Below are 27,887 nucleotides of genomic sequence, written 5' to 3'. Positions count from 1 at the left end.
TTTATTTTATATAATAATTTCTAATTATTATTAAATATTTTATAATAATATTTATATATTATACAATTTAGGAAATAATTATATAATTATCTAATTTAAATTATATTTATTTTAATTTTTATAAAATATTTTAATTATTATCTAAATTTCTTAATTATTTATTATTAACCTACCCTGGCTGTTAACCACTCTACCCCTGAGAGATCCACCTCAGTTAGTTACCAGTGTGTGCACTTACTAAGCCGGAGACGGAATAACTATGTTCCACCCATAGCGACCAATTGGATCATATCAGGGAGGAAGCGGCCTGATCACATCTGCATATTGTTCATATCATTGTTGTAACTCAGAAAACATGTAGGTTTGACAGCAATATGGGCTTACTTGGGAGCTCCATCACATGCTAATGTTGGGAACCAGCCTAGATGTAATTGATCTAATTTTATAATTCTCGAAGGTGTGGGATTAGCATGATACTAGACTGGTTCAAATGCCAGAGTCCTAACTTCTTGACTTCTATTACCGACTTTGATGCTTACCAATGATCAATTCTCAAATTTGCTATCCATCATCATGACCCTCTCCGGGAAAGACTATAGAACTAGTCGTGGTGGTGATGAATCATGTGACACAGAGCTTCACTCTCAAGATACAACCAAAAATCTCAAAGATCATGATTGGAATCAGCTTGAAGAAGAGTACATCGATTCCATGGAAAAGCATGGGGGGGCTGAACAAGCCTTATGCATTCGTGTTTCCAAATTGCTTGAGGTACCATACAGTATCTTTGTTTTGTGATCTTCATCTAACCCTTTACTTAGATTTTTACTGCTTGGTCTGAGACAACCATCACACGTGATGAGATCAGAGCGTTGAAACGGTTTGTCCATCTAACCTTGAAGCCATGACATATCGATTTGCTGATTCAACATGGCTAGGTTTAAAACACAAGTGCAACATGTTCAGACATCTGAAGAGAACTTGGAGAAGAAGCGTAAACATTGTACGCAAAATCATTTAGCATACATACACTCCTTCCCGTGGGCGCTTCTACTAACTTCCTTGATCAGACATCGATGTTGTCAAGGCATTTGAGAGTGCCCTCGCGCTGTTGAACGATCGTGTAAAGCCATGAGGATAGATTATGGGGTGCTTGCATGTTTCTAGCCGCACTCCACACCACGCTCAAAATGGAGAAATGAATGCCGGACTTGAGTACTGCGTGCCTGATACATTATTTCATACCTTGTATAGTAAACAATGCCGTAAACACCATTCAGCACAGGAAGACCTACTACTGGTGGATTATGAGTAGAAAATGTACGGTAAATACTGGAAGATGAGCATTAAGAGTCTATTCCCTTGTGCCCCTAATGCTACTCTGCCCGCCTGCTCTATCAATAATGCCGTGCCAAGTGGCATCGACATGTATTCCGGTATTCGACAGTAAGCTTTCTTCTTCGGCCTCTTCGGCATCTTGGTCAAACAAACGCTCATCAAATCTGGGAGGGCGGACAACAGAGGGGATAAAAACAAGCAAAAAAATGGCTGGATAGTGTAATTTACATTAGTATACGCAGGCAAAGTCAAACTAGAATGAGCTGTGTTCACTTACCAAGAAATATGAATTGCGACCAAAAGAATACCGTACCAAAGAAGGGAAAGTTTATAGTCACGCGGTTGAGGAAGGTGCTAGCGATGGTAGGTGTACAGACTCGCTTCGCAGCGACATTATCCGTCTCTTCTGAGCATGGCTTGACAAGATGCCTACTATTTGAGCAGTTCGGTAGGTTTCCAAGAGAGCTTGGGAGGCGATCACAGAAAGTTTGTGGTCCAAACGTTGCATACTGTGGTGCGACAAGCATGGGAACAGAATACTCCAATGCCAATATAATCAAAATCAAAATCCCAGTTGTCGACAGGAGGGCCTGTGGGGATGTATGACCCTTTCTGATTCGAAATATCTGAATCCACAGAAAACGAATGCCGATAGTAGAGATCCCGATAACCGAGCTGCAAAAGAGCAGTAAAACAAGCAGGATAAAAATGGCATAGTCAACTGGGAAGACTTTCGCTGATTGAACAAAGGCCCAGTTGACAGGGTTGAAGACACTTATGCGGCTGAGTATGTATCCACAATGATGTTTGCAAACTGAATTCTTGGCTTTATCAATTGCTGTCAGAAGCATTGAGAGCCAGATCATAAGTGCAATAATTGCCAGGACGATGCCACCCAGAAGCTTGAATGGTTGCAAGAATCTCGTAATCGTCAGCCACACTTGTATTAAGAGGCTTCGACCTTCACCACGAGCTTCATCTGCTATGCGTTGTCGTCGAATGAGTGTTCTTTCATCCCGCACAAGAGCATCTAACTCTCTACGGTCTTTAGAAGAGAGGAGGACAGGGTTCCCTCTACATCGGCCTTCCAATTGGCCTTGTCGCTCTCGGTTAAAATCAAGCTGTGCAGCTGTAGTCGCTTTCCGCGTCTCATCCGAAGCAGGTAAACACGCCCCAATCATCCTAATGGGGAGAAGAGCAAGGCCTGATGAAGTATATACGACATAAAGAACCAGGCCGATGGTTATCAGTAGGCCGAATGCAAATGCAAGGGCCCTCTCTCCCCCTAGCAGACTTGATTAGTTCCACAACAGTACAAAACAGCGGTTGAGAAGTAAGAGAAAATGACGGGCAGGAAGTGGGAAAACAAGTTGGGAAGGGAAAGTGTCTCACGATTTTCAGCCAGCAACTTCCTCAAATATTCGGGGTTCTTGCTGTCTTTGGCATTTGCAATAGGGACAAGGAGTCCAACAATAATAACCACAGCCAGTATCGCGATGAATGAGATGGTGTATTTAAATGCAGTCCAGAGACGTTTACCAGCAGATTGTTCGCCTGCTTCGGCTGCCACTTCGTCATACTCTTCGTACCAAAAGTAGACGAAAGGAATGACGATGAAACACAGAGATGCGTCAACAGAATAAAGTATGTAATAAATAACGGTTAACAAGGACGTAATCTTGTTAACTTGTTCGGGAGTTGCCCAGGACTTCCTCTGGCCAAGCGTCGATGATGTTGTAGAAGAGACTAGAGCGACATCAACGGGCAGTAAAAGAAGCGTGGCAAGTAGACTTGTGATCGCAACAATACACGTCAAGTTCACGACCGAAGAGCGATCTCGAGGAGTCTGATAAATATTTATGAAGATCGACGCTGTCATAGCCAGAACGACTATAACAATCGCATACACAATCCATATGAGTGAAGTTTGCAGGAGGGCCATACTGGCAAGACGGGGAGATCGAACCCCCCCCCCCTCTGAGATCAAGAGCTTTAAACAAGACAGAGGATCCGTATGATCAAGATAGCTTGAAAATATGTATTTTAAGGTTTGATGGGTGTCAAGAAGATTGATAATTGTGTTGGAGGAGGAGTGTGCCATACAAAACGCATATCCCGGAAGCTTGTGCTCATGTCTTTAGAGGTTGAAAAACAAACATCATGATGCAGTATGAAATATTAACATGGAGAGAATGAGACCTTGTTCAAGAAGTCCGCATGTTAGTTAAGTTGTTATCATGCCTTACGTCATCGGGTCACTTGGCCAGGGACATCACGTGCACTATCGTTCCCGGCATGCAAGACTCGGAGCTGGAAATAATGTCGCGATAACTTCTGCTTCCTAATTGAAGCCACTCTCCCGTTTAGTAATTGGCTGTCTTAACAACCGTCCCTCGGCCCTTTTATTTTCTGTTGCAACACTTGTTCTTTCGGAAATGCCAATTTATGCTCAGGCCAGCTGCGGAAATTGGGTTTGATGGGAAGACCTAGAACCGCAACCAAAACAGTTTTTCCGATTACCTTGCGATACTCATGCAGTGTTATACAGAGTTGATACCCCCGACTGGGGTCACTCATGCATTGGCTCTCCCATTTCTCAGCGCAACAGCGAACAACTTAATTGTCGCTAGAACATCCCTACTTCAGATTTATTCCTTGCATACCATTTGTCCTCCACCTGAAGGGGTCGAGGCACGACAGGAGCAGGAAACGACGAAGCTTCTTCTGGAAAAAGAGTACCCTGTCCCTGGCATAGTGACTGGTCTATGCCGGGTCAAGATTCTCAATACCAAGAGCGGAGGGGAAGCTGTTCTTCTTGCTTTTCGGAATGCCAAACTTAGCTTGATTGAATGGGACCCGGAACGTCGTGGCATCTCCACCATTTCCATTCATTTTTATGAACGAGATGATCTGACCCGTAGTCCGTGGGTTCCTGACTTGAACAATTGTGACAGCATTCTCAGTGTGGACCCAAGCAGTAGATGTGCGATATTCAACTTTGGCATTCGAAATCTCGCCATTATCCCATTTCACCAACCAGGAGATGACTTGGTGATGGATGAATATGACTCAAACCTTGGAGTGGAAAAGCCAACCGACCATGGAATCCGAGGTAGTTCTGGCGCCGATAGAACCAAAGAGGGCATTGTGCATCAAACCCCGTATGCTCCATCATTTGTTCTGCCTTTGACAGCTCTGGAACCTTCAATACTTCATCCAATAAGTCTTGCTTTTCTATACGAATATAGGGAACCAACATTTGGCATATTGTATTCACAAGTTGCAACATCGAACGCCCTCCTGCATGAAAGAAAAGATGTGGTTTTCTATACTGTGTTCACACTAGATTTGGAACAGCGAGCTTCTACGACATTACTCTCAGTCCCTAGACTACCTAGCGATCTCTTTAGGGTGGTAGCCCTTCCGCCTCCTGTTGGCGGGGCCCTGCTTATTGGATCAAACGAATTGGTACATGTTGACCAGGGAGGCAAGACAAATGCTGTCGGAGTCAATGAATTTGCAAGACAGGTCTCGGCATTTTCCATGACTGATCAGTCTGATTTGGCACTACGTCTTGAGGGTTGCGTCATTGAGTGTCTTTCTAATAGCAGTGGAGATCTGCTTTTGGTACTTTCTACGGGAGACATGGCCGTTGTGAAATTTAGATTAGATGGCAGATCAGTCTCTGGAATTTCGGTTCAGTTATTACCTGCTCATGCCGGTATCACCTCCATGGCCTCTGCCGCAACATGTTCAGCCTTTGTTGCGCACGGGAGACTCTTCTTTGGCAGCGAAGAAGCTGACTCGATTCTTCTGGGCTGCTCTTACCTGTCTTCAAGCACCAAGAAACATCGAATGCAATTAAGGCAACTCGTGGATGATCCGGTAGACGCCTCAGAGGAAGATCAGAGTGAGGTTGATGCTTATGAGGATGATCTCTATTCTACGTCTCCAGGGACGGCAGTCAATGGCCGCGACTCACCAGCTGAATCATCTGCTTACGGACCGTATGACTTCCGAGTCCATGATAAACTTGTCAACATTGGGCCTCTGAGGGATATCACACTTGGTGCGCGCCCCCTTGCTAATCAAGGACAGGGAAGCAATTGTGCTCATGAATTTCCGCCAGAGCTGCAGTTAGTGGCTTCCCAAGGCTCTGATAGTAGTGGGGGCTTGGTGGTACTGAAGCGTGAGATCGATCCCCATGTGACCGCCTCTTTGATGATGGAATCAATCGACTTCCTCTGGACAGCCATTCTACCTCAGGAAAATACAATTGTGCCAGACATTATTGAGGGAGCTGGGCAGCAACCGCAATGTTACGTCATGGCGTCGAGAGCAAAAGGTTCCGATAAGGAAGAGTCGCTTGTCTTCGTCATGGATAATTATAGTCTGAGCCCCTTCAGAGCCCCCGACTTTAATCCAAATGAGGATGTCACTATTGAAATCGGGACGCAGGCGAGCAGGAGACGCGTGGTTCAGGTTTTGAAGAATGAGGTCCGAAGTTACGATAGCGGTGAGCCTCTACCCTAAGATTCTGCTGGAGCAATTCTTATAACAAGGCAGATCTGGCTCTGGCCCAAATATATCCCATATGGGATGAGGATACCAACGACGAACGGACAGCCGTCAGCGCTAGCTTGGTTGATCCTTATATTGCCATTCTTCGAGATGATTCAACACTGTTGCTCCTCGGAGCGGATGGTAGTGGGGACCTCGATGAAGTTCTGCTTGGTGAGGATGTATCGTGTAGTAAATGGCTATCCTGTTGTTTATACTCCGATAAAACTGGGCTTTTTTCGTCCTTCGACACTGATGTTTCATTTCAAAGAGGCATGTTCCTCTTCCTTCTGAGTCAAGATTGCAGGCTTCTTGTAAGTCTCGGGATGCATTTTCTGAGAGAGAATCTTATCTTGCTTCCCTCCAATTCTTATTTCTTGTTCTTATTGCTTACGAACCGCTTAGATGTATCGCCTTGGTGATCAAAAACTATTGTCAGTAATAGAAGGCGTTGACAGCCTTCCGCCTCTCCTTTCTGAAGAGCCGCCAAAGCGATTCGGTACACGGGAGAGCTTGATAGAGGCCGTTGTTGCGGATCTTGGAGACCCATGGAGCGCTTTGCCTTATCTAATTGTATGATGCCATAACTAGTTTGGCCGCTACTTTCCCTCAAGACTTGATATGCTAATGAAGATGAACGGTAGTTGCGGTCCGAAAATGATGATCTCTTTATATATAAGCCGTTTGTGATTCCCGCTGGCTCAAGGAAAGATGCTCCCTGCTTGGGGTTTTCTAAAGAGGCCAACAATACCCTACCAAACGTGACTTCTGGCCTTGAGTCAAGACAGTTTGACAACACGCAGTACAGAGCCAGATCTTTGCGTGTACTGCCCAATATATCAGGATTGAGCACTGTATTCATGCCTGGGGTTTCGGCAGGCTTCGTCCTCAGGACATCTACGAGTTCGCCCCATTTTCTACGCCTCAGAGGGGAATGTATCCTGAGCCTAAGTGGCTTTGATACCCCCGACTGCAGCAAAGGCTTTATTTATCTAGATTCTAAGGTCCGTGATTTCCTTGGTGGTTCCAGGACATCATATTAAAGGCTATACAGAATATTGCTCGCCTGTGCCAGTTACCTCCCCAAACGCAATTTGAATATCAGTGGACATTGCAAAAGGTACCCCTAGGGGAGCAGATCGATCACTTGGCTCATTCCTCGTCATCTGGGACTTACGTTTTGGGGACATGTCAAAAAACGGACTTTAAACTACCCGCGGATGATGAGTTGCATCCTGAGTGGCGTAACGAAGGTTTGTTGCGGATCTATTCTTTGTGAAGACCAAGCTCACAAACATAAGCCATTTCATTTTTGCCTATAGGGCATAGAAGTTTCATTAAGCTTGTCAGCCCGAAAACTTGGACAATTATTGACAGGTATGATGTCATCATATTCTTTGTTTTGGTTGACACTGACTGTTTACTGCTTAATCTAAAGTTATGCACTGGGTCCAACCGAACATGTGATGGCAGTGAAGAACATGAGCCTTGAAGTATCTGAAAACACACATGAACGTAAAGACATGGTTGTCGTGGGAACAGCATTTGCACGAGGAGAAGATATCCCTTCACGTGGCTGCATATATGTATTCGAGGTTGTGGAGGTGGTTCCGGATCCCGATGACCCCGGGACCGATCGCAAGTTGAAACTCATTGGGAAAGAACCAGTGAAGGGTGCTGTGACTGCCCTGTCTGAAATTGGTGGACAGGGTTTTGTTCTTGTTGCACAAGGGCAGAAGTGTATGGTCAGAGGCCTTAAAGAGGATGGTAGCCTTCTTCCAGTTGCTTTCATGGATATGCAATGTTATGTCAGCGTGGTGAAGGAGCTCAAGGGCACTGGAATGTGCTTACTTGGTGATGCTGTCAAAGGACTTTGGTTCGCTGGCTACTCGGTACTGTCCCCATATTCCTTGCATCATCAGACTACTATGAATAGGCTACTGACAACTTCTATCTTTGAAGGAGGAACCATACAAGATGAGCCTTTTCGCGAAAGACCTTGATTACGTTGAAGTTTCAACCGCAGAGTTTCTCCCTGATGGCAAGAAACTGTTCATAGTCGTCGCGGACAGCGATTGCAACGTTCATGTTTTGCAATATGACCCTGAGGGTAGGTGCAAAGACAGTCGGAAACTTAACCCGTGACTCCACTAATCGGAAATAGATCCTAAGTCATCAAATGGTGACCGGCTTTTAAGCCGCAGTAAATTCCACACGGGAAACTTTATCTCCACGCTGACCCTTTTGCCTCGTACAATCGTCTCTTCCGAGAGGGCAGTTTCTGATGCAGATGAGATGGATCTGGACAACCAGAGGCCTTTCTACCAAATCCTTATGACGACGCAGAACGGCTCCTTTGGCTTGATCACATGCATTCCCGAAGAATCCTACCGCAGATTGTCCGCTTTGCAGTCTCAGCTGACAAATACTGTTGAACACCCCTGCGGTCTTAACCCCCGGGCTTTCCGCGCTGTGGAGAGTGATGGCACCGCTGGAAGGGGCATGCTTGATGGCAATCTTTTGTTCCAATGGCTGAATATGAGCAAGCAGCGCAAAACGGAAATAGCGGGTCGAGTGGGCGCACATGAATGGGAGATCAAGGCCGATCTTGAGGCTATTAGTGGAGATGGGCTTGGCTATCTTTGAAAGATACCAGCCAGCCCTTCCAGTCTATCGCATGTACTTGGGCTGCCGGCCAGAGTGTAGACCCGCCAAAGCCCTACGCGTGCTTTAGCCAAGCAAATATAGTCAAGTCAATTTACAACATGAAAAGGCCTTCAATGCAGACGGCGTTCCTCAATTACTATAAAACGGTGGAGCTGTCATTGATCTTCCATATAGGGGGGAGCTTTGCCATGTAGTCAACATAATTGGGGCTAGTCCCCCATATCTCATTCGTTCAGCGACGATGATAATTATACGAGGGCGCGTTCTCAGTGAGCCAGGGTAGTATATATGAACGCAGTAGACGAGCAAACTTCAAACACTGACCGACAGAGTCAATGCAAGACATTTCTTGGTACAGATGTCTTAAAAACGGCCAGTCGAGTATCAATCTTCCTTCCGTCTTCTAATCGACGAAAGTATTCACCAACCCACAAAACCGCACTTGGAATATATTCAACCCAGAAAGGGAAAAACTGAAAGGGCAAAACAAGAGAAGTACAAAGTAGAGGATGAGACCAGGAAGAGCAGACCAAGAGCTCAATTCATATCCCATGAAAGGTGACTCCATCACGCCATGACCGATCTTTTTAACTCGCAGTGATCCTTTACGTAGCCGTACATTCCGATAATGAGAAGGATAGATGATTTATAGGGGAGATAGGTTGGCCATTAGCAGTAATAGATTCCTGAAAATTATATCCAGCTCGACGAGAAATGTGTGGGGTAGGAGTCGAGGAAATGGATAGCACGGCGGGTAGATAATAAGAAATTCCCAAAGTATTATAAGTCTCTTGCAAGAAACATGGCTTATGTGGAAGCGTTATCACAGCCTATGGATCCCGCCCAAAGACTCTTATCTCAGCCTTCTCTGGCCTATCCCGCATGTGTCATCAAAAGACATCTTCTGCAGCAAAATATCGTTTGTTTCGTCCACGAGCCGTAACGAATTTCACTTCAGGCAGGTTGGTATGATGCACTACATGCGGTCGATATACGGCATCGACGGGTGCTTGCCAATCATCCAGGCCCAAGGGGAAATATTCGTAAAGCAGATCAGCACTTTCATTTGGGAATGGAAGTGTTGAAGCGAAAGGCTGCATGCTGGTAGTAGTGTTCAACAATGGTACCGAGGAGGCAGTGCTTCGCGATGACGCTTGAGGCAAGCCATGAGATAGCTTGCGCAACTTCGCCGGCGGTGCTGAATTTTTCATCTTTAAGTTCTCGTGCGAGATATCATTTGAGTATGAAGAAGCCGACCTGGCTGGACCAGCCGGGTGGACTGATTCGCCGCCATGGTTGTCATCAACTTCCCCACCCTCCTCATCGAGAAGGGACAGGTTGATGGGAGCAGCTACCGTGGTAGGATGTGGCTGAGACTCTGCCGGCCGCGAAAACTCCGGGCTAGACTGTGAATATACAGTCGAGTGAGGCAAAGTGGTTGATGGGAGTGCACATCCCATAGGAGGCGGAATTTGCGTCCAACCCGGAGAAGCTTGTTGTGGAACCCCACCACCTTGGGAAGCAGCCGTCTCCGGGGAGCTACTTTTAAGTGTAGCTTTGGTCCTGGCTGGCGTCATGTTGGATTGCGGCACGGAATCACTAGTGGGAGTCCGAGTAACAGTAGCCGATTGAGCGGCCTGTGCACTTTTCCGCGATGCAGCAGCACTTCCACTCAAAGGAAGGTCCTTGCGAGACTGGAAATTGCGCGGACTCCGTCCTCGCACGATTACGGGTCCCGAGTGCACCTCGCAGATTGGTATCTTAGCTCCAGTGGACAAGGTGGCTACAACCTTCAGTCGAACGACGAAATGCTGCTGTAGCTCTTTTCGCCGTCCGTTATTTGCAGTAGCGACGCGGAACTGCAGCCGTTTCCATGCAATAGGGAATGTAGCGTAGTCGGTATCGAGATCTTGGCCAGCCATGATATCTAACGGAATCGGAGGGGGCTCCTTTTCGACTTTGAGGTTTGTGTTGTTATTGTTGTTAGTGCTGCCACCGCTCCCGCCGCTGGGGTGGTTGGTATCCTCGGCTGTAGGGTTGCTGTTCACAGCAGGGGTCTTCCAGGGCACCGAGATGATCTTGACAGAATTGCCCTCGACAGACTCGGTAGCGGACACGGTGAGTTCCTGGGCAAGGATAGGAATCCGATCGCCTTGCTCCGTCATTATGTAGCGCAAACTTCGTGGAAGGGTAACCGAGCCCGTGATTTGGAACAGATTCCGGCGGTAGCACGTAAGCTCTGCTCCTTGCTGGGGCGGACTGTTTTCTGTAGGCGAGGTTGTCCAAGGCGACTCCGCAAGAAAAAACATGCCATGCAGTTGAGCGGAAAGAGATATGGAGGTACGCCGCAATGAGTAATCCAACAGGGTGAAATTGTACGCAGGCATGGAGAAGCTCAGCAGCTTATTGTTATGATCAATGGATGCATCGGGAGGCTGCTCGGGCGGTGCAGGTTCAAACGGGGTCACCATGTCCGTGAAAGGGTCTTCATAGCTGGCGGGGAACCGTTTCAGGGTTGGAGGCAAAGCGTGTTGTGCAAAAGATATATCGTCGCTACTGCCCCAGGGATTATGTTAGATGTGTGATGTCCTGGTGGGATAGGTTTAAGAGGCTTGCTTACCTTACGAATGTTTCCGAATCGAAATTGGAGCGCTGATCCGGCATATCCATGCCAGGTATTGGATTGAGGTATTCAGGGCCCTGGATATTGCCGAGGGATAGCGGGCTGGCCAGGTAAGGCATGGTCATAGTATCAAAGCCCTCCATAGCGGGGGCTAAGCATAGGAGTTTTGCAAGATAGCCGAGACGGGCCTGGCAACTGTTGGTCGAACAGCAATAAGCACCAACGGAGACACTTGGTGCAGGCGAAGTGTGGCGGTGGAAGTTATGGAGCCGAAAAGAATCGAGTGAGGACTGTGGTCGCAAAAAAGCGCGGAGGATGCGGAAGGACCTAACGCGAGGAGCACATCGGGAGAGGAGGGGGGTCGAAATGGGTTGTACCGCCTCAAACCAAAAGGACTAAGAAGTGGGTGTGACTGGCGCCAGAGGCAATTAATTGAGCAGCAAGAAAGACAGAAGAAAAGAACAGATAATCCCAATCTATAAGGGAAGAGAGACAAATAGAAGAAGAAGAAGAAGAAGAAGAAGAAGAAGCAGCAGGAGTAGAAGCGGTAGCAGTTGTACTGTACTTGGGGTTGTAGTGTTAAGAGGTAGAAGCGGGCCCGTAATGTAGAAGTAGAAGTCCAGGTCCAGGTCCAGGTCCAGGTCGAAGTCGAGGTCGAAGTAGAAGTAGAAGAAGGTGGTACTAGTGATAGCAGGAGCAGCCTTGAGTGGATCGGATTCGCCCGAAGTCAGTGCACGGAAGAACAGCTCTGGTTGGTGGACCCGGAGTGATTTGTCCCAAGAAAGAGAGTCCCAAATCCAAACTCCAGGCGATTCAGAGTAGACACTAGACAAGATCCGGAGTGAGCCTAGGTTGAGTGGAGCGGGAAGGGAGATAAGGGGTACTAGATAGCATATAGATAGATGGATAGATGGATATAAAGAGGGAAAGCCAGGCAGATGCCAGACGGACCCGGCGATGGGGCCGCAGCAGCAGGAGCCAGCCAGCAGGAGGGGGGCGGGCGGATGGTGGAGAAATGGCAGGAAAAGAGGGTAGAGAGCAGACGGAAGGAGGGGGGAAAGTCTGGGAGCAGATCTGGGACAGGGTGGAACTCCGGACGCCAAACCGGCCAGACGTTTCGAGGAACTCGGTTCCCTGGAACCTGGATCGAGTTTAGCTTGAAGAAGGAATTATTACTAAGGTACATACCCAACGAATGAAGGACGAGCTGATGGGTCGTACAGCCAAGTCAACGGGCGAAAGCAAGAGAAGTAAGAATCAGAAGAAGCCCGCTGCGGAGAGCCGTCCGTTCTGCGGGAGGAAAATCTGACCGGAGACGGAGAGACATCCTGCTACCTTCCTTCTCTTCTACATCCGTCTAGAACAGGGGGTACTGGAGAGACCGAGAGAGAGAGAGCCCGGACGAGTTCGACCAACTGCTTTTAGTGTCCGCGGCTTATCCGTCATTCCCCTCGGATTCGTCAAATAATGCCCGGTGATGATGTGAAAAATTACCATACTCAGTTCAGTACCTAGGTAAGGTACTTACTTACTAGGAGTAAGAGGTACATACTAGGTACTTACTCCGGTACGGATGATTACTGCATACTGCACCTACTACCTAGTACCTAGGCAGTACTAGATACTACCTACTGTAGTGTCTACTATAGCTTTACTCCGTCCTCCGTACTGTGTACCTAAACTACTACTGGCTACTACATACTTACCTTAGTACCCCTAGTATCTACAGATGGCCCACATCGGATGATTGATGATTAGGACTCCGACTTTCTCTAACCTGGTCAGGGGCCCAGGGCCGTTCAGATAGATTTTAGAACCTGCCGGATCAGGAGATGCTCTGTTGCGCCCGGCCGTTGGGCATGATGGTTTGAATATTCAAGTCTCAAATTGGCTAGGTACTAAGGAAGGCCCACCAAAACCCGGGGAACATCGAACTAGTCGTAGTACCTGGGGGTCTGTACCAATCCTAATCCAGCACCTAAGCCCAGGCCTGCTGTTTTCGGGATGATCCAGGTAGGTCAACTGCTTACTAGGAGGCTATGAGACCTCCTAGATCATAGATTACCGGACATTTGAGAAAAATGAAAGAAGAAGAAGAAGAAGAAGAAGAAAAGCCCCTGGGCAGAGAAGGCTGTCCTCGCGCAACTACCGCGATTACTCAGGCTTAAACTTTCTAGGTTAGCATCGGCCGGGCGGAAACGTTGGCCTACTTCTACACAATATCTACTTGATTCTACCCGTAGCAGAAATCCACGACTCACAGGAACCAGGTAGCTGATTGAGAGGAAGAGGGTGGGGGATAATGGAAGGTTGATTTTTTATGTGACTGGACGATCTTGTACGGAGTATAAGAATCAATCATCAAGTCTAAGCAAGCTAAGTAGTTGCATCCATGCGCCTAAAAGACAGAGAAATACAGATCTGTGCAGCTAGAGTGCGTGTGCCAGTAAGATACTGTTCTCTACTCTATAGTCCCTCAGAGCATCACCAGTACTTATATGCACTTAGTGGTTACTATCTATTTACATTATTTATGGGTGGTGAATTGTTAAGCTAAAGCTCATGCTCATATAATACAAGTATATCTTCCGGTAGAACTACTAGATACTAGCAAGTAGATACTGACAGGAAGGGGGATCACAAGCCCGTGTTTGTCGGTGGGACCAGCGGGAAAGTTAAACACTGCAGCCTTATGCTTCCCCAAGTGTACTCCGTATTCAGGCTGCACATATTATTATTAAATAGGTACAAAGTAATATCTACCTTAGATTACATACACTATACCTAAGCTGTGACTGAAACCCTTGACGCCTCGCCTCACCTCGCCTCTCACCTCTCATCTGATGCTGCTGGTGGTGGTGGTGGTGTTGTTCTCTGCACACAGGTGTGGAGTTCTGTGTACTGTGTGTACTGTAAGGGAGGAGTGGTACGGAGTACTACCTCTGTACGTACCTAGGTACTCCGTACCTCGGTCCCCATCAACCTTACTACTAACCTTCTCCAGTTATAACAGCGGGTACTGTAACCGCAACCGGCCGGACTGCCAACCACAAAGTACCTAACTACCTAGTAGGTACTCAGTACTAAATACTCCGTACTACTAGGTAGTTCTGCGGAGCTGCGGAGTAGGAGGGTCGTTGCTTTGCATTGACCGGACCCAGATTGGCCCCGATGTCCGAAAACAGTGGCAGGGATAGTAGTCCTTCTTCCTTACTCTCCTGCTCCCTCAAGGCTCCAGTCGAGGTTGCACATAGTCAAAAACTCCGAACCATGCGGGCTGCAGAGGGCTGGATAGTAGAAGATAGATTGGGCGCGACAATTCGATCGTCGGTCGTTCTGGCGTGGGCAGGGTCTGGAGCATTTGACTGAACAACTGATCTGCGCAGAAATTCTCCCAGGCCAGCTCCCCACCCCAAGGAAAACTGCCGCCACTATCCATCTACCGCCCGGTTCGTCCTAATGTCGATCTGCTCTCCCCGCAACTCCTACGTACATACGTGCGAATTTGGCTCATTTACGATCACTCGTTTAAGGGCCCTGTTGAGTTTCCTAGTGGGTTATTCCACGGCAATTTACCATTTGTATGCCACATTTGGATCATGACTGGGGTGGTGGCTTCAAGAGTGGCTGCTCCAAGAGAGATAAATATCCACAGCACCCCCCCGGACCCCGTCTCAAAGAATATATATATATATATATTAAGGACTGGGAAGGCACTGAGGCACAAGCAGCCCCAGAACACGATCATTGAAGGGGGAAAACTATACAGTGGATATCGTATGTACGATGCCGAATCGTCTAATAGAATCACATGTCAACTAGAAAAGACAAGAAGGAGAGGAAGAATAGGGCTCGAATAGAAGAACGAGGCCGGTCAGGAGGTAGTAGACACCATAGTCCATGTCGCCGCGTCACAATTGACCTCCTCAAAGCTGTGCAGAGTGACGAAGCCCATCCCTGACAAGCAATCGAAATTGCTGTCGCCGTCAACCTACATCTCAATCTGTCAACATGGAAGGCTCCACTGCAAACAAGCCAGGAGAGGAATGGTCACTTACACAATCCATAATTACAGCCTCAGCGCCGTGCTTCCGGACTTGCTTAATCCCCAGCAGAATCAACCCCTGCATGACCGTAGCGTACTCGCCCACTGATGGTGAAATGACTGGCGACGAGATGCCGCCTGCTAAGACCTGCGTAGACCTCAATACCGGCATATGCTCCGCCAAAACTGCTTGTCCATTGTATACGACTACACTGCCCAGGATAGCCCCGTCAATGGGCCGTGTTGCCCGAATGATTCCACAATTCGGTGCCCCCCCCAGTGCTACTCTGTATATGTCTATTACCCCTTGTCGCGAGTTGGTCTTGACATGGTGAAGAATGGATTCAGCGTAATCCCATCCATAAACAAGGTCATAGGCCACGTCTGGGCTCTGGAGTCCGTGAATAAGTCCATCGGGCGGCACCCAGGAAGGCAGGTTGCGCAGCACCACGCTGCAAACAGGCCGTGAAAGAGCGGTATTCCAACCCAAGTTTGCAAACCACTGCCGCAACCTCTTCCGCTCTACTGGGTTCGCCGATGGGATACCTAGATATATTCCAGGTAGTCGAGAGCCTAGTTGGAACCTTTTCATCCCTTGTCGCTGAAGAAGGGTTCGGATAGCCCGGTTGTGGAGTGAATTACCAATCGACAGCTTTCGCCTCGCAGGGTGAACTATCAAGGATCCAATGACGCCGGTGCCTGTAGACCGGAAGGAATATGTGGAACAGAATCCGTACAGGGCCTGTGTACTGCTATTCCGGACAACAAAATGCGCTTCATCAATCTCTTCCCGCCGGAGCAGGAAGCTACTCGATGTTACGCCCAACAACTCAGACCGTTGCCCCTGCCCGCAATCCTCTCTGACGGCTGTCAAAAGGGAATCTAGAGCATGTGCGTCCCTATCCTCATTCCAATTTTCCACTAGCCAGTGTTGTCTGGCCTGATGAAGCTTCTGACTGCGGCTGATAGAACCTGGCAGCGAACCGACGGGGTTCAGCTCCCCGTATAGAACTTTAACCAGGGCCTCCAGAGCTGTCTCAGTGAAATCATAGGTGCAAACATATGTTTCGATGGACGGATCCATCGCGAAATCGTACGGAGAACTAGCAGCGACGACAACAAGAGGCTTTTCACAAGGCTCCCCAGAAGGAGAAAACTGCGACCTACAGATCATGGAGATATGTTTAGTAAAACCATGCTGATACAGGTTTCTGTTGGCATCTGCAGTGACGACGATGATTGCACTAGCCCGGTCTATGAGGTTTTCGTGAATCGGGCGGACGCCGTTAGCAGTGTAGGATGTGTGAAGGACACGGCCACTTCTTTGCCGGGATAGAGACCTCCCGAGCTCCTTGAACACACTTTCACCGCTGAGTACTGAAGCCGTCCGATCCCAGGCGATTGGGTCGAGGGACATATTCGAATGCTCAGTCACAGAGCGAGACACGGCGGAAGCGGGAAGCGGTTTTACCAACGGGGTCAAAAGGAGCAACTCTTCGTTCGGTTCAACAATGTTGGAAAGGGGCAGGAGAACCTTCTTATCCCGTACAACCGATATGGAGCTGTTATATGCCCTCTTGGAGAGGTTGGTATGGGATGGTTGCATCTGTATGAGAGAAGGAAGACCGGGGGGGTTGAGGGCCTGCTCCCAAGACGTACACTTCGATTTAAGGGTGAGGACTCTGCGCAATGACTGCTCTATGCGCATTCGACCAATAATGCCATTTTCGACGCCGAGCTTTAAGCCATTGATGGCCTCCTGCTGCGCTTGGAATGACCGGCAGAGGAGCATGATGTCACAGCCCGCGTTTTTCGCCATCACCGTTCCGCCGCCGACGCCGATATTATGTGTAAGTGCTTCCATTTCCAGGCACTCTGAGACGACTACGCCTTCGAATTTCAAATCCTTCCGCAGAAGATCATCAACTACCTGCTCACTGAGACAGGCATGCATCACGTTAACACCAGCCGAGGACATCGAAACGCCCCCAACCATCATGGAATCCAGACCATGGACAATGGCATTTCGAAAGGGCACCAATGCGGTTAGACTGAGCTGCTCCAGTGACTCGGTAATAATGGGTACGTCCGTTTGAGATCCGAGAAACTCCAAATTACCATATGAAGGGAAATGCTTGCCACATGTCACCAACCCAGCCTTCTGATAACCTTTCATGGATTCCACACCATACTGGGATACCTCTTGAGGATCATCACCTGTGGTGCGCACGCCCAAGGGCTGAGTTCGTACGTTTGTCAACACGTCTAGAACAGGGCCAAGGATCCAATTGACACCGACAGCTTTGAGCTCTTGGGCTGTGGCCGTTGCAACTTCATGCGCCAGAGCTTTTGACCCAGTTGCGGCAATTCCCATAGCGCTAGGGTACTGTCGAATATAAATATCATCATATAGGCTGTTCACGCCTCCATTTTCTTGGTCTAAGGCGATGAGCAGAGGCACCGGATGACCGGCATCCCGAGCAATGGTCTGAAGCTCAAGGACCAGTCGCGTCGCATCTTCCGCAGCTAGACGTGGATTAGTGTCTTGATCAACATGCTGAAAGGTGACATGACTGCAAGACAGCCTTGATCATTGGAATTGGAATACGGAGCGACAGAGGCGGTGATACATTTCAAATTTTTGGCAGACAGTAAAACCGAACCCAAGTGGTAGTTCTCGATAAGGGAGCGGATCTGAGGGCTAACGGACGTTCCATCAAATCCCATCATAAAGAGCTGCCCCATCTGCCTGTAGACGACATGGGAGCCTCATTGTCAGTCATGATCAATAGCCAAATAAATAGAAGGGGGGGGGGGGGGGGGGAGGTCCAGAAGAGGGTGCGGACACCAAGGTACCGTACCAAACTACTAGGTAGTAGATAGTAGGCAGGTAGATACCTAGCTAGGTACTACTTAGTAGGGAAACAGGCCGGAAAGAGAAATAGGCAACAGAGTTACTTTTACTAACTGCAGCAGGAGAACAGAGAGGAAAGAAGAAACACAGGGCGAAGTGTGCCAAGGCTGGTGGTACCTTGTTACCTACCTGTTCAGATCCTCCCAGCCAGGCGGCAGCATGTCCTCTTTGGGGGCCATGAGGGCCCGGCGTGGAAGGAATGCCACTGCAAGCAGAGCCTGGTGTAATGGAGTCCACGACCTAGATACCTAGGTAGGTGTGGTATGGGATGGGGGTCGGGGGCCTGGAACGCAACACTGATCGGTCGAAGCGAGGAGTCCCGGTCAGGAAGAAGGGATCGAGACAAAAAAAAAAGGTGGATGATCGTTGCAAACGTCAAGGAAGTGGGCGGATGAGCGCCGGCACCGGCAGTTAATACCTAGTGGCACCAAGCTACCCTGATCAGCTTAAGTTGCTTAGGCTTACCGGACAGAAGCATAGTACTCCGTACAGTGAAATCCCATTAGTACTGTAGTGGGTAGGCAGGCAGGCAGGCAAGAAGGTACTAGTAGCTTAGGGTCTGTCCACCTACAGTCCTGAGGTAGGAGGAATAGTCAAAAGAGAGCGGTAGAAGTCCCGGGAGTAGCAGCTCCCAAGCCCTCACGTTTGAGTCCACTCGCACTGGATCGGGGGGGGGGGGGGGGTGGGAAGGAGTAGATAGCTGTCTTGTTGACAGCAATACAGCCCGTACCCAGCGGGAGGCTTGGCGCAAGAACGGGATGGGCTGGAAGAATGATATTCCCTAAATCACGTGTCGTAGTATTGATATCACCGGCATACCGTACCGAACCATAACGAACAGGTCTGATTTTAGATACAGTACCAGTATTGTCTAGTAATGACCATACAAGGGCCGCCCCCCGTCAACCGTCAGAATCAGATGCGCGCGGTACTGACCCGGGAGAAGGAAACTGGAACGGGAGCTTGAGTGTATCTATCTAGTGTACCTTAGTTACTAGTAGGGTAAGTACGGTAGTAGTATCTATCTATTATCTACTACCGCCTATCTATATTCTAGCTATCTACTCTGTCCTAAAAGTATCTATCTGCTATCCACTCCGTAGTACTCTAAATACTCTAAGCGGTACCAGGGTTGCATGGGCCCACTGGCCGAATGCAACGGCAACGGCCGTTGACAGACTCGTGATGAATCAGTCCAATGGAACGTAACCCGAGCTACTAAGTTACGGCACCTGACAGCAAATGGGACGCTGCCTGTTAGGCGCCCCCTCAGATCCCACCCACTTTTCCGATTCTTATCAGTCTGTCCCGATACTAGTAGAGTATACTCCGTACCATCTACTACCACCACCATCACCACCACCATTACATACATTAGTGATCCGGATACTACTCCGTAGTTGTCCGCACTTACTCACATCCCGCAGTGTAGTCACCTGCCTTGGCTGCTGACTGGGGGGGCCGCGGGGGAGGGATCGATCCCTTTGGCGAGCTTCCATCATCGCGCATCGTCAAAGCCGATTCTCCATATGCCACCTCGGTCTGCAACGTCATGTTCCTGCTGTGGACGATTCCATTCACGACAAAGGCTTTTTCCTCCACCATGTCCCATTCCCGGTTCTTCTTCATCCTTGGACACCGGGATGGCGGCTTTGATTGGTGGCCTTTGAAGGGCATTAAGTGGCAGCAACTTGCTAGCTAGATACTAGGTACCTGTGACTGTCCTTACTAAGGTAATTAGTAACTACTACTACCTACTTAGTACCTAGTAGGTGGTATACTCCTCGGCGCGTCATCGGTATGGGAGGTGCTCAATGAACAGTCCTGGATACCTACTCACTGTAGGCTTCATGCGCCCCTTCGCGGGGGATGATAGCACCCGAAAAAGTGAACGATGACGACAGTGCTAATGATGATGAATGATGAATACCAACTTTGGTAGGGATATTCTGTGTATGCATACTAAGACTCTCTGTAGGGGGAAGAATGGACAGCCTCCCCGTGACTACTACTACTACTAGTGGTGGTGGTGGTGGTGGGAGGTATGTATGTATCCTGTCATACTCCACCTGGCCGATCGATCCAGACTGGACTGACAGGCAGGCCTTGGAACTGTAACAGAGCCATGGTTGGGATGATGCAGGCTGATCTAACAATCATTTTATTAAATCAACTCATCTGCCCCCCTTCACCCACCCTGCAACATCTCCGACCTCAGATAACTTCCCCCTCCCCTTTCTTCTTCATTTATCCTTTATTACACCCCTCACCCTCGGGTTACTTATCATCAACAAGAACTAACTACCTATTAATATTGAACCCCCCCCCAAACACCCCTCAACCATCCTGACTGTTATCGGTGACGTACTACTCAGTCGACTCTCCCCTCCTCCCCCCTCCCTCACCATGTACGGTTCTCTCCCTGGAATACCCGCCTCCCCCAAAATAAAACAAAATCATCAACGACTCTTTCTATCTTGGACTGACCTCCGTTCTTATCTAGGAGAGTGATCATCCGAGAAACAAGTCTCGAGGCTTCTGAATACATTGCCGATTATATCATCAGTGCGTCCCCACCGTCTGCAATCTCAAATAACACTGCTCTTTTTCATATTCCCCCATACCAGCGGTTAGACGGACTCTGGTGCTTAACATACTTCCTTACAATGATCTTTTCCATCTGTCAGGTCGCATCAAGTCATTCAAGCCGACTGAAGACCAGCCCTTCGTTCTTGGTCTCCCGACCGGTAGCAGCCCCGAAATCATCTATAGGACTCTGGTACGTCGACACAGAAACGGCGAAATCTCATTCAAAAATGTCGTGACATTCAATATGGTATGTAGAACCCTTCTCCAAGAAGGACTTGTTGGTAAATGCGTAGCACGCTGATTTGAAAAGGATGAGTATGTTGGGTTGCCTCGCGATCATCCCGAATCATATCACAGCTTTATGTATAAGCACTTCTTCTCCCATGTGGATATTCCACCTCAGAATATCAACATCCTGGACGGGAATGCCCACGACCTTGCAGCAGAGTGTGCATCGTTCGAGGCACGGATTGCTCGCTACGGTGGCATCGAGCTATTCCTAGGTGGCGTGGGGCCAGACGGGCATATTGCATTCAACGAGCCAGGTTCCTCTTTGAGCAGTCACACCCGTGTGAAAACCTTGGCATATGACACAATCCTGGCCAACTCACGGTTCTTCGGAAATGAAGTGAGTCAGGTACCACGAAGGGCGCTTACCGTTGGGATTCAGACTATTATGGATGCCCGCGAAGTAGTCATCGTGGCTACAGGTGCTCACAAGGCTCTCGCCGTGGAAAAGGGTCTTGAAGGTGGCATAAACCACATGTGGACGCTTTCAGCACTGCAGCTGCATCCGTACGCATTGATTGTTTGTGACCGGGACGCAACCTTGGAGCTCAAGGTCAAAACAGTCCGATATTTTGAGTCGATCGAACAATCTGGCACGGATGCACGAACTCAAGGCCCGCCTCTTCTCTACCGCCCCAAGACTTACGTTCCTGCTCCAGTCGGAATTGGAAAAATTCAGCCGTCTCAGCTTACCCCCCAAACTACCCCTCAGAAAATACCCAAGGACCTCAGAATTAACACGGAGCTGAACCAGTCGATGGAGGATGACGAATTAACCCCTGATAGCATGTCGTCGCGGATGGTAGACTCGGCGATTGGTGGGCTGGACTCGACTTTGAAGGGGGATTTGTTTTTCGATCCTATGGGGGCGCGGGTCGTATCACATTGATCTGGATCGATATGGGATCAGCTCCTATCTATACGGGGGTCCCTGACGTTGCTGCATGGACGAAATAGCCGATTCACTTTTGATTTGCTGCCAAAGGGAACGTGGGATGGGATGATTTGCTTGAAGATTCGTTGGCTTTTGGCTACCAGGTCGTGAATCCTTTATATTTCGACTCTTTCCCCCCTCTGATACTCATGGACTATTTTTGCTATGCATGTGTTTGAGGATCATAGATGGCATGATATGGTGTTCGTTGCTGAAAAAGAAACAGAGTGGCCGTGAGTTTAAGAATAATAAATAGACCGACGATAGTCCGTTGGATTTTCCCCCTGTGTGGGCTGTCGTATCTTTATATTTTATGCCGATAAGAAGTAAATATTCTGTGTGCTACGGGATCATGATGGAGTGGTACAAATTTTATAAGACGGGCAGCAAATAAAATGCTTGATCTCATACTTTGGTCCTTATTCACCCGCAAGATCTATATACTCGGAATATAGCCAGCCCATGTACAATTTTGGTTGCATCTATGTACTAGTACGTACTAGGGTCATGATTTAATTACAGCTTGGCAAAAACGGTGGCAATCGCGCCATTCGTGTCTACCAGAGTACTCTTATTCTTCACCCAGGCTTCAATGCCCCGACGTCCATTCTCCACACCCACGCCACTGTTCTTCCACCCACCCACGGCCATGTCAGCTGGACTCTCGCCCCAGGTGTTGATCCAGGTGATGCCCGCCTGCAGTTGGTCGATGATACGATGGGCCAAGTTGAGGTTCTTGGTAAAGACACCCGCAGCTAATCCGAGCTCGGTGGTATTTGCCCGCTCGACTGCTTCTTCTACCGTCTCGTAGGAGAGGATCGACATGACAGGGCCAAAGATCTCCTCCTTGACAATCTTCATGTCATCCGTGCAGTTAGTGAAGACAGTAGGTCGGACCCAGAATCCAGCTTCCAACTCTTTCGGGACCGATGGCTTGCCCAGTCCGCCGAAGAGGAGGGTAGCTTTGTCCGTTTCAATTCCATGGCGGATGTACGAGGCCACTTTCTCCGCATGAATTGCCGAGCTCAGAGGGCCAAAGTTTGTAGCGTCATCGAACAAAGGTCCAGGGCGGATGTACTGCATCTTCTCCAAAAGGCGTTGCTCAAAAGCGGCCTTCATGCTGGCAGGCACAAAGACTCGGGTGCCATTGGTACAAACCTGACCGGTGCTGTAGAAGTTGGCCATCATGGCTCCGTCGACCGCATTGTCCAGCTCTGCGTCAGGAAGGATGATGAGAGGACTCTTGCCTCCAAGCTCCATAGTCACATACTTCATATTTCCAGCCGCAGAACCAGCGACTTTCATTCCCGTGGTCACCTGGCCCGTGAAGGAAACTTTGGCAATGGTCGGGTGGGCGGTCAAGTACGCACCGACGTCGCCCGCACCGTACACCACGTTAAAGACGCCCGCGGGAAGTCCAGCTTCCCTGTAGATCTCTGCCAGAGTCTGCGCGTGAAGGGGGGTGAATTCGCTCGGCTTGTAGACTAAGGTGTTTCCTGCAGCCAGGCAAGGGGCGGATTTCCAAAGCGCACTAGATTGATCTTATTAGAGTCACATTTCCGACTTGCCTGTCCGTGAGGGGACGTCCAAGGCTAAGGGAGTCTTACATTTGGATGGGATAGTTCCAGGCACCGATGGCAGCACAAACGCCCAATGGGGCCTTCTTCGTGTAGACCCAAGCATCCTCCCTTAACTGCGTGGTCTCTCCGTTCAGACCACCACCTCCAACCAGGTTTGCATAGTATTCCAGGGTATCGGCCCCCGTGACAACATCGACAGTGCTCGTCTCGGTGAACGCCTTCCCCGAGTCCAGCGTCTCGACACGAGCAATTTCATCGTTCCGTTCGCGCAACAGAGCGACGGCTTTTTGAAGGATTCGGGCACGGGCAATAGGCGGGGTTTGAGACCACGAGGAAAATGCACGGTCGGCAGCGGCAATGGCTGCATCTATATCGGCATGCGCGGCGACCTGGATTTCAGCCAGCGGGGTAGCGTTGGAGGGATCAATGGATTCAAAGGTCTTTCCGGAAGAGGCAGGCCAAAGTTTGCCATCGTAGTAGAGTTGACGCGTAGGAAACGAGGAAGGCGGCATGATTTGGGAATAGAAATCGAGAGGAAGAAACGAAGGGATCTAGAGGTCAAGTCGGGAGAGGCAGGATCGAGGGCAAAAGAAGAGGGTTTGGTTACAAAGTACCTCCGGAGAACAGAGTGCTAGCCTAACTAGTACTAGTAACGCCTGCAAGTGTAATCATAAAGTATTGTATTTAGACACACTGTACCTTACCAAGTAAAGTAAGGTAAATTACTCATGGTCCTGTAAGCATCTTGTAGCAGTATTCTATATTTGAGTACTTAGTAGGGAAAGAATGACTCGGGCGGTAGGTACAGTATCGGTATGGAATATAGATCACTGATAAGCATAACAGGCACCAACATGTACGGTAAAGACAGTCTTGGGCAACGGATCCGCTGCTACACCGCCAATCCGATGATTTGCTGAGGCGGCCGGTGACGTAATAGGCCTACACATGGAACGAGGATCTTCCAGTCGGCATTATTATTCTTATTGAAGGCGGAAAGAGGAATGAATGATCCTCAAAGGTATTGGTGCTCATCAAATTGAGTGGAAAGTACAGCTGAAAGTAAGATATCCAGGTAGGAACTCCCAGGGTACTTACTACCCAATCCAGGGTGTTTGTGACTTTTGTATATCCAAACCCAAGCAGGCAATCCGATCCCGGATGAATTATCTCAACCTCTGGGATGCCATGTCCTGAAGAGGGTTTCGGCCCTGCATATGCGATGGATTTAACCGTTGGTTAGCGCACAGCTCGGTGGGATCGTGGCGTGGCCTATCTTGTCTCAGGTAAGTTACGGAGTATGGAGTACGGTACTATGGAGCATGTACGGTACGTACATGGTAAGGTGGTACTGGTATCTCTGAGCCCAGTACCTTAAGGTACTGAACTGAGTACTCCCTTCTAGTAGTACTACTACATAGTACCTTAGTATGTACTAGGTAAGTAGTAGTAGGCACTATGTACCTTGCTTATGGCGGGGACAGTTGAACGAGGCCTCGAAACTTCTTTTGTTGACCTGCTGGTCATACTCCCGCCCTATATATACACACACATGTTGATTTCAATTACTTCTCGGGCCGTTTAAGATTGGAGTAATGACTTGGCTTATGTACTTCTTTCTGCCTAGGTATACACACTACACGGTACATATCTAGATAAGGTAGACAAATAAGTACGCATTCTGACCCGATCAGGGAATAATACGTGCTATGTTGTCCGTACTCGTAAACCCGTCCTAAGTGGACCTTTTTTCCCTAATTAAGCGTACCGTACTGACTAAGAAGCCCACCCGATAGCCCCACCCCACGCCAGCCATTGGTGAGCCGACTCTTTCTAAGTGGGACCGGGCTGGCCTTTGACGAGTCACAGTACTAGTACCTAGTAAAGGTGTAAAAAAAAAAGAGAGAGAGAGGGAAAGAAGACAGAAACACTGCTCCTCCGTGAGAAACAGAACGAAATGAAAAACGTAAGTGGATGATGGATGTGGATGCCCGCATTGACGGATGGCCTGATGGTTCGACCTTGATAGAGAGCATCTCTGGCCCTCCAATTTAAAGCCCCGAGTTTCATCCTTCCTCGTTACGTTCCTTTCCCTCTCTCTCCTCTTCTCCCGTCCGGTTCCTTCGGTGTCCATCCACCTTCTCACCCTCCTCCTTCCTTCCGCCCCTCCTCTCTCCTTGAAACCCTACGCTCCTCCAAGGCCTTGCTTATCACCCATTCAAGATGGCTACCACGAATGAATTCTCTGCCAGCGATGTCAACAGCTACGACTATGTAATCGTCGGAGGTGGTACAGCAGGCTGTGTCATTGCCAGTCGATTGGCAGAGTACCTGCCCAACAAGCGCATCCTGATCATTGAGGGTGGCCCCAGTGACTACATGGATGACCGGGTCCTCAATTTGAGGGAATGGCTTAACTTGCTTGGAGGCGAGTTGGACTACGACTATCCCACCACGGAACAACCTATGGGTATGTGCAGAAGCCGAGGGTCCCTGTGCCATCTTAGCCGACTTCTAATATGTGCTTTTGCTTCACAGGTAACAGTCATATCCGTCATTCCCGCGCGAAGGTTTTGGGCGGGTGCTCCAGCCACAACACCCTCATCTCTTTCCGTCCCTTTGAGTACGACTGCAAGAGGTGGGAGCAGGCCGGTTGCACGGGCTGGTCATTCGAGACCTTCACCCGGGTTCTCGATAACCTGCGCAACACTGTTCAGCCCGTCCACAGTCGTCACCGCAATCAGCTCTGCCAGGACTGGGTCCAGGCATGCTCCAGCGCTATGAACATCCCCATCATCCCCGACTTCAACAAGGAGATCCGTTCCAAGGGCGAATTGACTGAAGGCGTGGGTTTCTTCTCCGTTTCCTACAACCCGGATGATGGCCGTCGCAGCAGCGCTAGTGTCGCTTACATCCACCCAATTCTCCGCGGCGAGGAGAAGCGTCCCAACCTGACGATTCTCACCAATGCCTGGGTCTCCCATGTCAATGTTAGCGGGGATACCGTGACTGGTGTTGATGTGACCCTCCAGTCTGGCATTAAGCATACTCTGCGGGCCAAAAGGGAGACCATCCTGTGCGCTGGCGCCGTCGACACCCCCAGATTGATGTTGCTGTCCGGTCTGGGTCCTCGTGAGCAGCTGAGTTCGCTTGGAATTCCGGTCGTGAGGGATATCCCGGGTGTCGGTGAGAACCTCCTCGACCACCCAGAAAGTATCATCATCTGGGAGCTGAAACGCCCCGTACCTCCGAACCAGACCACCATGGACTCCGATGCGGGTATTTTTTTGCGTCGTGAGCTACCCAATGCTCATGGTTTCGATGGCCGCGCTGCCGATGTCATGATGCACTGCTACCAAATTCCATTCTGTCTCAACACCACCAGACTGGGATATGACACTCCGGTCGATGCTTTCTGCATGACCCCTAACATTCCCCGCCCCCGATCTCGTGGTCGTATCTACCTCACCTCGGCAGACCCTAACGTCAAGCCGGCCTTGGACTTCCGTTATTTCACTGACCCGGAGGGCTACGACGCTGCCACTATTGTTTCTGGTCTTAAGGCTGCCCGTGAGATTGCCCAGCAGTCGCCTTTCAAAGAGTGGATTAAGCGCGAGGTTGCCCCTGGCCCTAAGGTGCAGACTGATGAAGAACTATCCGAGTATGGCCGCCGCGTGGCCCACACCGTCTATCACCCGGCTGGAACGACCAAAATGGGTAATTTGACTCGTGACCCAATGGCTGTCGTCGACAGCCAGCTGAAGGTCCGGGGACTAAAGAATGTCCGTGTCGCGGATGCCGGTGTCTTCCCTGAGATGCCCACCATTAATCCCATGCTTACTGTGTTGGCTATTGGCGAGCGTGCTGCGGAGCTGATTGCGGAAGAGGCTGGTTGGAAGCGTGAGCAGCCCCGTCTGTAAGCCATGCACATTGTCCTCGCTTCTACAAATATTCCCCTGCGTTAGCCTTTTTTTACAAAGGAAACAGGGAGTCGGGTTTGAAACGGCTCATGTGTGGGAGAGGGATCCTTCTTCCGAGTAGGGGAGGAGTTACGGTCGAGAGATGCAAGCATTTTTAACGGAGTTTACTCTCTTACATGATTTACGATTCACGATCTAGAGGAGGATTAGAAAAGCCAGAGAAAGATCTAGTCCCCTGCAAGGATTGATGTGTGGTGCTATGTCCGCTAATCTTGTCAAGTTTTGGGGGTAAATGGTGTGGCTGTATCATTATCTCATACACAGAGTTCTGAGCGGTCATCTCAAGTACTATCTGTTTGTATCATATAGCACCTGCGCCACGCAGCAAGTATAAAAGAACTGTTTTTTTAGGGAAAAAAGGCCAGTAGA

General features: G+C 49.2%; 8 protein-coding genes across 8 annotated transcripts; 4 read left to right on the top strand and 4 right to left on the bottom strand.

Annotated features, from left to right (window-relative positions):
- Positions 1-270: 270 nt before the first annotated feature.
- On the top strand, positions 271-1,271 carry BO70DRAFT_365213 (uncharacterized protein). Its single transcript, XM_025544010.1, has 4 exons — positions 271-771; positions 822-880; positions 939-1,003; positions 1,071-1,271. The coding sequence occupies exons 1-4, from the start codon at positions 574-576 to the stop codon at positions 1,133-1,135; spliced, it is 387 nt and encodes a 128-aa protein (XP_025396182.1). The 5' UTR covers positions 271-573; the 3' UTR covers positions 1,136-1,271.
- BO70DRAFT_382104 (putative LMBR1 domain protein) lies at positions 1,105-3,435 on the bottom strand. The gene is made up of 3 exons (XM_025545515.1): positions 2,731-3,435; positions 1,616-2,623; positions 1,105-1,548 (listed from the first exon to the last, which is right to left on the bottom strand). Exons 1-3 carry the CDS (start codon positions 3,278-3,280, stop codon positions 1,355-1,357), a joined length of 1,752 nt encoding a protein of 583 aa, XP_025396181.1. The 5' UTR covers positions 3,281-3,435; the 3' UTR covers positions 1,105-1,354.
- Positions 3,436-3,683: 248 nt separating this feature from the next.
- On the top strand, positions 3,684-8,682 carry BO70DRAFT_321329 (cleavage/polyadenylation factor CFT1). Its single transcript, XM_025540512.1, has 9 exons — positions 3,684-5,854; positions 5,905-6,212; positions 6,304-6,471; positions 6,543-6,902; positions 6,953-7,151; positions 7,200-7,275; positions 7,337-7,790; positions 7,861-8,008; positions 8,063-8,682. The coding sequence occupies exons 1-9, from the start codon at positions 3,871-3,873 to the stop codon at positions 8,542-8,544; spliced, it is 4,179 nt and encodes a 1,392-aa protein (XP_025396180.1). The 5' UTR covers positions 3,684-3,870; the 3' UTR covers positions 8,545-8,682.
- A 566-nt stretch (positions 8,683-9,248) lies between these two features.
- BO70DRAFT_123662 (PhoG like DNA-binding family protein) lies at positions 9,249-11,701 on the bottom strand. Its single transcript, XM_025537974.1, has 2 exons — positions 11,186-11,701; positions 9,249-11,121 (listed from the first exon to the last, which is right to left on the bottom strand). Exons 1-2 carry the CDS (start codon positions 11,329-11,331, stop codon positions 9,456-9,458), a joined length of 1,812 nt encoding a protein of 603 aa, XP_025396179.1. The 5' UTR covers positions 11,332-11,701; the 3' UTR covers positions 9,249-9,455.
- A 3,416-nt stretch (positions 11,702-15,117) lies between these two features.
- On the bottom strand, positions 15,118-18,324 carry BO70DRAFT_123590 (putative beta-N-acetylglucosaminidase). Its single transcript, XM_025537973.1, has 3 exons — positions 18,095-18,324; positions 17,864-17,982; positions 15,118-17,759 (listed from the first exon to the last, which is right to left on the bottom strand). Exons 2-3 carry the CDS (start codon positions 17,976-17,978, stop codon positions 15,187-15,189), a joined length of 2,688 nt encoding a protein of 895 aa, XP_025396178.1. The 5' UTR covers positions 17,979-17,982; positions 18,095-18,324; the 3' UTR covers positions 15,118-15,186.
- Positions 18,325-20,650: 2,326 nt separating this feature from the next.
- BO70DRAFT_365209 (putative glucosamine-6-phosphate deaminase) lies at positions 20,651-22,298 on the top strand. The gene has a single exon (XM_025544009.1). The coding sequence runs from the start codon at positions 21,098-21,100 to the stop codon at positions 21,911-21,913; it is 816 nt and encodes a 271-aa protein (XP_025396177.1). The 5' UTR covers positions 20,651-21,097; the 3' UTR covers positions 21,914-22,298.
- Positions 22,299-22,376: 78 nt separating this feature from the next.
- Positions 22,377-24,115, bottom strand: BO70DRAFT_365208 (aldehyde dehydrogenase). Its single transcript, XM_025544008.1, has 2 exons — positions 23,566-24,115; positions 22,377-23,489 (listed from the first exon to the last, which is right to left on the bottom strand). The coding sequence occupies exons 1-2, from the start codon at positions 24,048-24,050 to the stop codon at positions 22,475-22,477; spliced, it is 1,500 nt and encodes a 499-aa protein (XP_025396176.1). The 5' UTR covers positions 24,051-24,115; the 3' UTR covers positions 22,377-22,474.
- Positions 24,116-25,491: 1,376 nt separating this feature from the next.
- BO70DRAFT_365207 (GMC family oxidoreductase) lies at positions 25,492-27,869 on the top strand. Its single transcript, XM_025544007.1, has 2 exons — positions 25,492-26,008; positions 26,077-27,869. The coding sequence occupies exons 1-2, from the start codon at positions 25,762-25,764 to the stop codon at positions 27,456-27,458; spliced, it is 1,629 nt and encodes a 542-aa protein (XP_025396175.1). The 5' UTR covers positions 25,492-25,761; the 3' UTR covers positions 27,459-27,869.
- Positions 27,870-27,887: the final 18 nt, after the last annotated feature.

Source organism: Aspergillus heteromorphus, assembly GCF_003184545.1.
Source record: "Aspergillus heteromorphus CBS 117.55 chromosome Unknown BO70scaffold_28, whole genome shotgun sequence".
NCBI lineage: Eukaryota > Fungi > Ascomycota > Eurotiomycetes > Eurotiales > Aspergillaceae > Aspergillus > Aspergillus heteromorphus.
This window is presented reverse-complemented; position numbering and strand designations above follow the sequence as displayed.